Source organism: Miniopterus natalensis, chromosome 17 (genome assembly GCF_054644295.1).
Source record: "Miniopterus natalensis isolate mMinNat1 chromosome 17, mMinNat1.hap1, whole genome shotgun sequence".
Classification (NCBI taxonomy): domain Eukaryota; kingdom Metazoa; phylum Chordata; class Mammalia; order Chiroptera; family Miniopteridae; genus Miniopterus; species Miniopterus natalensis.
In genome coordinates this window covers 45,430,804-45,440,662 of record NC_142097.1, presented here as the reverse complement: position 1 = coordinate 45,440,662, position 9,859 = coordinate 45,430,804, and the positions used below count along the sequence as shown (strand labels likewise).

The window sequence follows — 9,859 nt, the reverse complement described above, 5'->3', positions numbered from 1 at the left end:
GGATGGGCGGGTCACCCACAGGGGACTGGAGCTGGCTGAGCAGCCTCGGGCCGGCGGAGAGGTCAGACGCCTGAGCAGCGGGGGTTCCAAAGCCCAGGAAGGCGGGGCGCTCGGGCTGCTCCTGTGCGCGGTTCAGGGGGGCCTGGGGGCCTGGGGCGCGCAGTGTACTCCCGAGCATGGTCCAGGTTTGGGGACAGACCCCGGGACCCCCACTGACCGAGCTTGTCAGGTGACCACCGCGGAGGTGGGGCGGGCGGCGGGAGTCGGTCCCATCGGGCTCGGGCGCTGCCACCGTCGGGGGCGCGGGCGGCACGAGTCCTCCTCGCGCTGGGAGGCGGCTCTGCAGGGTCGGGGTGACGCTCTTGATGCAACTGGTCTGTGGGCAGGAGGGGCTGAGGGGCGCCCCTCGTCCCCCGCTGCCCGCGCCCCAATCCCCGACCCCCCGCACTCCCGGGGCTCCGCGGGCTGGAGCGCAGCGCGGGGAGGGTCCCGCGCCCATGGGGCTCCGAGCGCCGCGTTCCCGGACCCGCGGAGCAGGCGCTGGGCCCCTGCAGGCTTGTACCACGCGAGGCCGGGGCGTCGGCCGCAGATGGGGACGGAGATGGGACGATGGGGACAGTGAGGGGACGGCGGGGAAGGGGCGTCAGGCTGGCGCCCTGGGTCTGCGGCGCGGACATGGCCAGGGGCCTGCGGGGCGCGGGGGCCGCACGGGGACCTGTCGTGCCCCGCTGGTGGGCGCGGGCTCAGGCTGGAGGCGCTGGGGGGCGGGCGCAGCCCTGGTGGGGCCTGACCCGCACCCTCCGCACCCCGACCGCGGTCCCGCCAGCTGCTGCCGGGAGGGGGCGCCCTGGCCACTCCCGCCGCCCATGGTCTGGCCTCGCGGGGCCTCAGGATGGAGCAAATGCGGATGCCCTGAACCCCCAAGCAACCTGAGAGCGCCCCAGCCCTGAGTCGCCCCCCGAAGTCCCCCGCGCTGAGGCGGGAGAGCCACTGACCACACTGTGGCCAGGAGACAGCATCTCCGGCCCTAAAGAGGACCTGACCCCAGGGCCACAGCTGCTGGAGAAGCACCAGAGCCCAGAGGGCTGTGCTGGCAGGTCCTCCGGGAAGACGGGGTGGACAGCAAGGCCAGGCCCAGCTCTGGAAACGTCCATTCTGGGGTTGGCAGAGGCCCCGAGACAGACACCACTGCCCAGCAGAGGCGCTTCTGTTGCATACCTACTACGTGCCAGTGTCCAGATGAACTGGACCCAGGCCCTGACCGAAGCCACAGCTGAGTGGGAAGGCTGAGCTGTGGCCGGGCAGGCAGAGGGCTCACGGGGGAGAGGTCAGCAAAGGCGAGGTGTGGCCCGCTGCTGGGAGCGGGGAGGGCTGGGAGAGGGCAGCCTGAGGGGACGGGGTCCTGAGCTTCCCAGGAGGCGGTAGATGCCCGGACTCTTGGTGTGTGTAGGGCCCGGTGGGCAGCTCTGTGTCCAGCTTGAGGAGACCAAGCAGGCCCTGAGACAACCAGCCTGGAACCCAGGAAAGTGCTGAGGAGTCTGAGTGGCAAGAAGTGTGGGTGGCCCCCAGGAGGGCACTACGTGACCTGGGGCAGGCTGGGAACCCCCATGGGGCTGAGAGTACCTGTCAGGCGAGAAGCAGGCTGATGGGCTGTAGGCCTCCACACCAAGGTTCCTTTGCTTCCCGTTGGCAGGAACGTACCCCAGGGCCTTTGCACCTCCAGGCCCTTCCAGCCCCTCCTGCCCCTGCTCTACCAGCCGATCCTGCCATCCTTTGCCTCCCAGACTTGTGACTCAGGGCCTCAGCTGCACTGCAGATGTTTATTCATGAGAGTTTTCACATCCACACACCGAGGCCACGTCAGCGCCAAGGAAACAGGCAACCAGAGGCCTCTAGCAAGGTTCAGGCAGTTTAATGAGTTTTAGTTATTAGATAAAAGTGTCAACACCGTGACTGCAAAAACAACATAGCTCCAGTCCTTGCTTCACCCCGTCTTGGCCGCTGGGCTCCAGTGTGCAGGCCACTCATTCCTTGAACTTCCATTCTTGGCGACACATGGGGCAGTGCTGCTGCACCTGCTGCGCATTCAGCCACTTGAGGATGCAGTGCATGTGGAAGCAGTGGGAGCATTGGCCCCAGACCAGCGGACAATCGTCACCTGGCACCTTACCTGCACGGGACAAGATAGGGTGTGGGTCACGCAGAGCATGCAATAGCCAGGTGGGACCAAGACGGGGAACCCAGGACGTTAGACAGGGTGGCCAGGGCCTCTCAGAGAAGACAGGTTTCAGGAGAGTCATGATTGATTCTGCAGCAAGGCCACCCCCGTGTGAAGGTCTGCATGACCCCTGCTGAGTGAGAACAGCTGGGGGGGGGGCGCGGGGGGAGACACGGCTCAGTGGCAGGAAGAGCTCTGGCCTGGCCCACAGCCCCAACTGCTGCCTTCCAGGACCTGGGCTTCAGCAGACACATTGCAGCTTGGCCATATGACCTGCAATGCCACGGTTGTGCCATGACTGTCACACGGCTCAGCAACAGCTATGCCTCTTGACCAAGAGCAAGAGGCTGGGCCTTGGGACCTGGAAGGTTCCTTCCAGAGGCAGCAGGGACCTGGTGCAATACATGGGAGTGGGTTGGGGACACTAGGGTTTAAGGCCTGGCCTGTCGCAGGCTGGGAGTGACCATGGTGCCACCTTCCATCTCTTCTCCATTTCTGGCCTGAAAAGGTCCCACTTCCAAGGCCCAGAGCACATGCTGCTGGTACTCCACCCCACACACCTGGAAATGCTACCTACCTAGAGAGGGCACAATGACCTCCCCCAAGTCCCAGACGAGGGTCCCACAGTCATGAAGGAGTCCAAGCTCACCGCCCCCACCCTGTTCTCCCAGGGGTGCCTTACCCCCCACATCCCTGCCTTGAGATCCTCTACACCTATGGAGCACTAGCTGTATCCAGATGTGATGGTACACAAACAGGAGGGACCACACGGACAAGCCAGGGCCAGGTGAACGGGACATCTTGTCCAGGGAGCAGCTCCGTTTGCAGCATGTGCCCTAACTGCAGAGAACAAAAACTGCCTTTGGACCTCTGTGCCCACAGGGCCAGGCCTGGTTGCCTGTGGTCCTGGTCCTTCCTCTTTTTTTTTAAGTGATTTCATGGAGAGGAAGAATAGAGGGAGAAATAGAAACATCGATGACAGAGAAATATCGATTGACTGCCTCCTGCGTGCCCCCCATAGGAAATTGAGCCCGTTAATCGAACCGGCAACCTCCTGGTGCATGGGGCAATGCTCAGCCAACTGTGTCACACCGGCTGGGCCGGGTCCTTACTCGACACCAAACATGGGGAGGTATCATCCTGCAATATGTTAAAGAAATAACACACTGGCCAAGCAACACAAAAATGTCGCTGTCCTGACACAACCACCAGAAAGCTATATACTTAGCAAATGCTGGGCTCTGCAGGCCGCTGGGACCACCTTTAACACAGGTTGCCCCACCCACGTCACCTAAGGGGACCACCACAAAAATGCTTTTGAAGACTTATTTTCAGAAGGTAATAAGCTATTGCTTAGAAAGTTACAAGTTCTTGCCCCCTCAGGCTCCCTTGCCTCTGTGGCACCCTTGGGAAACAAAACTAAGCCCTGGCCGATTTTCTCAGTGGTTAGGGAATCAGCCCTAAGGATCTCGGGCTCCATTCCGGTCAAGGGCATGCACCTGGGTTTCTGTGGCCAAGTGTGGGAGGCGACCAGCTGATGTTTCTCTCTCACTCTCTCCCCCTTCCGCTCTAAAAGTCAATAGGAAAAAATATCCTCAGGTGAGAATTAAAAAACAAAAAGTATAAAATAAGATAGATTAAGTAAAACCTGATAAAGTAGAGCCAATCGATGACTCTCTAAGGCTACGGCCCCACCCGTTTGACTCAGCAAGGATTAATTCCTGGGTGATGAGATTTCGTTTCAACCAAAGCAGATAGAAAGATTAAGCCTAGACTAGAATAGCACTTGCACTAAAACTCAATGACTGTCCGAGTTCCACAGTAAGAAGCAAAGCCCTGTTACCTGGGCACTCGCCTAGCCCCAGGAAAACGGCTGGTCACTGGGGCAGTGAGGAGCTCCTCAGTAGCTCCCAGGCCCTGCTTTCCTCCTGGGACTCCCTCGGTCCCCTAGGCAGAGTCCTGACCCTTGGTTCTGATCTAGGTTCACGTGGTCTGACTAAAAACTCAACTCACGGGTGCAAAAACCTGCTTTTTACCTAAACAGACAAGAAAACATTTCTACTTTGCAAAACGGAACAGACTGGGGACAAAGGGACCACAGGGAAGAAACCCAGGAAAGCCCGACGGTAGGCACTGCGCAGGGTGACGGGCACATCAGCTTCCTAAAGGGGACGGGTGTTCAAGATTAAACAGCCAAGGGGCAGAGCGACGACGGCGGAGTCGCGGCTCAGCCCGCCCGGGGAGGGACAAGACTTTGGGGACAAGCGGAGACACGTGCACAGGGACTAGGCGCGGGCAGTGGCCCTGAGGGATGCCGCCCGATGTGGCTGCAGGGACGGGAAAAAAGTCGGGGTGAGCCAGAGACGGGGCGGAGGGAGGGACGAGGCCGCCTGTTGGTCACCGACTTCAAGACGCCCCCGCGAACCCGGGGAGCACACGCTCCCCGGGCGGCCTCACGAGGGGCCCGCTTGGTTCGAGAATTTCCAACCGGGTTCGAGCCCGTCCCCGCCCCGTGAGCTCCCCGCGCGGCCGGGCCCCTCGCAGAGCTCCCCACGGCGCCCCGAGGAGCACCGGGCCCGCCGCGCCCTCCTCGCCGGCTCCCCCGGAGGGAAGGCCCCGGAGCCCGGGGCACCGGCCCGCCCGGCGCACTCACAGTCGGGGCAGCAGCCGTTGAAGGCCATCCTGCAGATGCCGCAGTTCTCGTCGTTGGCCACCCAGAGCCAGGTGGCCACGCCGTTCCAGCACTTGATCTTCACCTTCATGGCGGCGGGGCCTGCGGGCGAGGGGAGGGGTCGCGGCTGCGCTGGGCGCCGGGGGGGTCCGCCCGCCCGCGAACCCGCTGCAGCCGCCGAGGGGCGGGGGGACGAGCCCCGGGCACGCACTCGGGGCGCTCTGGCTCCCGGCGGTCGCCGCCCACGCGGCTCGGGGGCGTCGGACGCGCGGAGACCCCGCCCCGCTGGCCGCGCAGGAAACCGCCCCCCGCCCGGGGTCGCCCCAGGTGAGGGCGGGAAGCGCGGGGAGCCCCGCCCCGAGGCCGCGCCCCGTCCGCCCCCGCGCCCCGCACCGAGGCCGATGTAATCGCGCGCGCCCCGCCCGCCTACAGTTGGCAGCGCCGGCGCCCGCGCGGGAAGGTACAAAAACGACCGCGACGGCCGCCCAGCACCTCGCAGGGGCGCCCGCCGAGCCCCGGGCCCCAGCGCGCACGCGCCGCCCCGCCCCCCGCCGCGCCCGCAGCCAATCGGCGGCCGCTCCGAGGCCTCGGCGCCGGAAGCCCCGGAGCGGCGCCGGAAGTGACGAGCCGGCGTGCTGACGCGCGGGAGCGAGCCGAGGCCGATTCCGCGCCCGCCATGGCCGACAAAATGGATATGTCTTTGGACGACATCATTAAGCTGAACCGGAGCCAGCGGGGCGGTCGCGGCGGGGGCCGGGGTCGAGGCCGGGCCGGCTCCCAGGGAGGCCGCGGCGGCGGGGCGCAGGCCGCCGCCCGAGTGAGCCGGGGCGGCGGGCCCATGCGGAACCGGGCGGCCCTGGCCCGCGGCGCGGCGGGCGGCGGGGGCAGGAACCGGCCGGCGCCCTACAGCCGGGTGAGCGCCGGGGCCCGCGGCGGGGCGGCGGGGGCGGCGCGGCGCGCGGCGGGCAGGGCGGAGGGCCGGGCGGGACCGGTGGGCGTGGGCGCCGGCCGGGCGGGAAGGTCGCGCGCCCGCCGGCCCGGGAGGCGGAGACCCTCCCCGCCTTTGTTTGGGCTGAGCGCCGGGCCTCGTGGCGGCGGGGCCCGAGGGGACGCTGGGCGCGGCCGCGCCGGCGGCGGGAAGTGAGGCGGAGGGAAAGGAGAAGTTGCGGGACTCGGGGCCCGGCGCCGGCGGGCTGTAGGCCCCTCTCTGCTCCTTCGCCCCGGCCCCGCGGGGGAGGGTCTCGCCCGGCGGTAAGGGAGGCAGAGCCCTGGGAGGAGACTCACGTTCCTGTTCTCGTGCTTTTCTCCCCTGCAGCCGAAACAGCTTCCCGACAAGTGGCAACACGACCTTTTCGACAGCGGCTTCGGGGGTGGTGCCGGCGTGGAGACCGGTGGGAAACTGCTGGTGTCCAATTTGGACTTCGGAGTGTCGGACGCTGACATTCAGGTGAGGGACAGGAGCTTCTCGGTGGGCAGTTCACCCCGCGCGGAATCGGTCGTGCTGTTTGGGATGTGGCCCTGAACCCCCCCCTTTTAGGACAGTGAGCTTTCCCAGGCACCCAGGGGCTAGCCACTGCCCCCCCATAAGGGGCCGCTGGAGTGCAGCGCAGAGGTCATGCTGGAGTTGAACCTCGTAGGCCGTTTGTGCTTGAAAAGGCCCTCAGCCTCGCCCAGGAGCGGTGCTCTTCCTACTGCACCTGTCCTGTGGGCCAGTGTTCTCAGCCAGAGCTTCCAGTTCCTAACAGGGACAGAGTGGTCGAGTGTGAGTGGTTCCCGTGTTACTGGTAGAGCTAGGCTGCTTGCTTGCTTTATTTGTGTCCGTTTTCATGATTTGTTGGGAAGAGGAAGACCTCCCTCTACAGAACCGACAGCACAGAAGCAGGACAGCACCGCGTCTCTCTGGCTCTGTTTGCCTCCAACCCTGTGTCTTATGTGTATCGTTTCACTTACCACCCGCCACCCCCACCCCAGGTCTTGTTAGTGGTCTGCTTTTCAAACCCATCTTTGGTTGAAGCCTCTTAAGTTTTTTTAAGATTAACGTTATTGATTGAATCCTGAAGGCATTTAAACTTGTTCTGTGGTTAAGTGACGACACCTTGGGGGTCAGCCCTAGAGATGCCCAGGTCAGGGTGCTGGGCCGTCCTGGGTTCAGTTTCCCAGAGTTTAGCTGTGGGAGGACAGAGCAAGGCCGGTGAGCACTCACAGTGTCTCAACACTTTTTTTAAGGTGGTTTCTGGCATCCACTGGAAACCGCTTTTGGTGAACTCCACTTCCCGCTGTGTGCCTGCGGCCGGAGTAGCCCCACACTCTGGGTTCCCTCTCCAACTCCCAGCCTGCCTGAGGTCAGGGCAGTTTCCATGGCAGCGCTTGACTTCAGACTTTGCGGCAGGCTTGAGTAGGAGGAGAGGGAAAGGTGAGCCAGAATCTGCCCTGGGGGAGGGGCTGGGTCAGGGCTCCCAAATCAGTGGGCCCTTTGAGCTGGTCCACATGTCTGATGGTGGATGGTGTCCCTTGTTCTGTGATCTTGGCCTTTGCTGATTGTTGGCACAGTCCTCGGATGTGTTGTGAACTCTCCTTTGTTGGAGGAGACAGCGACTTCATCTCGTGCCCCTCACTGGTGGGCTTTGTGATCCTTTACCTGCATCATGGTACAGATGTCAGGTCCCCAAGTTGGCAGGAGCCCTCAGGCCCAGCTGTTCCTGGAAGTTGCTGTCCCGCCTGCCCCATCCTTCCCCACATCCCCCACTACCACTGTCCTGCCCCCATACCTTTGTCTGACACCCAGGGAAGTACCCTCAAAGTAGCTCACACTTCCAGGGACTGTTCCTGGGCCATTGGAAGGAAAGAGCTTTGCTGATAATTGTTCTTTCTGACTCCCAGGAACTCTTTGCTGAATTTGGAACTCTGAAGAAAGCAGCTGTGCACTACGATCGCTCTGGCCGGAGTCTGGGAACAGCCGACGTGCACTTTGAACGGAAGGCAGACGCCCTGAAAGCTATGAAACAGTACAACGGTGTCCCTTTGGACGGTATGTTTGGGTTTGGACCCTGGGAGGATGAGGGGCTGGCACCTGTCCGTGCATGAGTGTGGTTTACTCCTCTGGTTGAGGATGCTTCCATTTGCTCCCTTGTCTCTTCCACCTACCACCTTTGGTGCTGCCCTACACACCTGGACCCTCCTCTTGTGAACCCCCATCCGGCAAGCTATATCCCTCCCCCCCTTCAGCTCCTTCCAGAAGTCTTGCTTCTATGAAGCCACCTCAGAGCTGCCATAGTGCCTCTCTGAGTGTGGGGCTGTAGTCGTAAAGGCAGATACCACTTTTCCTTCTGTCCGGTTGTCCACACTTTTCCACCTGTGAGCAACACCTGCCTGAACCGGACTGAGAAGGAGCGGGGTGTTGGCGGGTCATTGTTTGTGCTGTCTTGTTCTCTTCCTAGTCTGTCCAGGCCATCTGTCTTGGCAGGAGTTTTGGAGCCGCTAGGGACCCTTTCTGGTGCCTACACAGAGACAGTGTGGCGCCCTGGGCGGGTTTCGGGGCTCTGACGGGAATGTGCCCTCTTGTGTTCCCTACCACAGGCCGCCCCATGAACATCCAGCTTGTCACCTCACAGATTGACACACAGCGAAGACCCGCACAGAGGTGAGTCCCGGGCACCTGGACAGGACTGGCAGTGGGCTCACGTCAGGCCTCTGGGAATGTGAACACGCCCCCTTCTCACCAGTGTAAACAGAGGCGGGATGACTAGAAGCCGTGGTTCTGGAGGTTTTGGCGGCGGCACCAGGAGAGGCGCCCGTGGAGGCAGCCGGGGCAGAGGCAGGGGCACCGGCCGGAGTTCAAAGCAGCAGATCTCTGCAGAGGAGTTGGATGCCCAGCTGGACGCTTACAATGCGAGGGTGCGTGCTGGGCGAGGGTGGCTGGGGCTGGCCTGGGCCTGGAGGGTGGGGGCCTGGACCGGAAGGGTAGGGTGGGGGTCTCCTCTTGAGTGGAACCTTATCTCCTGTTTCAGATGGACACCAGTTAAACACCAGCAAGTCCGTGCATGGAACTGGGCCTAGACATCTCGTCCCTGCTCCCATGGGAGGCGCAGGCTGGGGCTGTGCGGCCAATGATGGATTTGTTTCTTCTGTTTTAAAATAGGATTTAAAACTCATGTAAAGATTTTTTTTCATTTTTTTTCTTTTTTTTTTTTTTTAAATTCTGAAACAGACCTGTTTTGTACCGAGTTATTTTTGGGATAAATTTTACTGGTTGCTGTTGTGGAGAAGGTGGTGTTCTCACCTTTGCCATAATAAACAGAAACGTGTGTAGAACTGGAGCTCTGATTCGTTCCGCTGGCAGAGTCCTTGTCTGGGCCACAACTTTGGTGCCAACCGGGGTGGGGGGCTCTGCTGGCATCTGGTATCCTGGTGGGGGGGGTTGGCAGTGCAGCCGTGGGGGGCTGCCTTCCATCTGTTCCTCAGATCCTAACCCCGTGCTCTGACCTGGTCGGTGGGAGGATGTGGAGCAGTAGTCTCTCTACCTGCAGCCACTTGTCCACTGCCTGTACTGTGGTGTGGGGCAGCCACCTGTGTTGCTGCTGAATTTCAGGTGACTGGGCTGGGCTATCCGTTTTCTCTGGTTTTCAGAAACCTGGCATCAGCACCTCTGACTGTGCCTCAGCACTGCCTCTCCTGGGAGGCAGCCCACAGCTCAGGTGGCTCCCAGGTCCCCATGGGGCTAGAGTGAGTCACACAGGAGTATGACTAAGGGGCGGCCCTTTAACTTTCAGCTCCAATGCTGTCACTGCGGAGCCAGTGGCTGCCACTTTCACAGCCTGTCCATGCTGGGTCCTGGGAAGAGCCTAGCCCAGCAGGGGCGGACCAGCAGATGCCTGGCTTTAGCAGCTGTGTCCTGAGGGGTGGATGTGATAAAGGTCAGGTCATCCAGGCAGAGGTGGGTATGTCCCTGAGGAAGTGGCCTTGGGCTGAGC

At 62.1% G+C, this 9,859-nt stretch overlaps 2 protein-coding genes across 3 annotated transcripts; one reads left to right on the top strand and one right to left on the bottom strand.

The window, feature by feature from the left end:
- Window positions 1-1,896: 1,896 nt before the first annotated feature.
- Window positions 1,897-5,382, bottom strand: ANAPC11 (anaphase promoting complex subunit 11). 2 transcript variants are annotated; one of them, XM_087825713.1, is made up of 3 exons: window positions 5,320-5,382; window positions 4,872-4,991; window positions 1,897-2,170 (listed from the first exon to the last, which is right to left on the bottom strand). In XM_087825713.1, exons 2-3 carry the CDS (start codon window positions 4,978-4,980, stop codon window positions 2,025-2,027), a joined length of 255 nt encoding a protein of 84 aa, XP_087681839.1. In that variant the 5' UTR covers window positions 4,981-4,991; window positions 5,320-5,382; the 3' UTR covers window positions 1,897-2,024. The 2 variants fall into 2 exon arrangements, with proteins under 2 accessions (XP_087681839.1, XP_087681838.1); XM_087825712.1 differs by having other exon boundaries at window positions 5,283-5,361.
- Window positions 5,383-5,539: 157 nt separating this feature from the next.
- On the top strand, window positions 5,540-9,205 carry ALYREF (Aly/REF export factor). The gene is made up of 6 exons (XM_087826423.1): window positions 5,540-5,802; window positions 6,205-6,336; window positions 7,770-7,917; window positions 8,466-8,529; window positions 8,612-8,783; window positions 8,897-9,205. The coding sequence occupies exons 1-6, from the start codon at window positions 5,566-5,568 to the stop codon at window positions 8,909-8,911; spliced, it is 768 nt and encodes a 255-aa protein (XP_087682549.1). The 5' UTR covers window positions 5,540-5,565; the 3' UTR covers window positions 8,912-9,205.
- The last annotated feature ends 654 nt before the right edge of the window (window positions 9,206-9,859 follow it).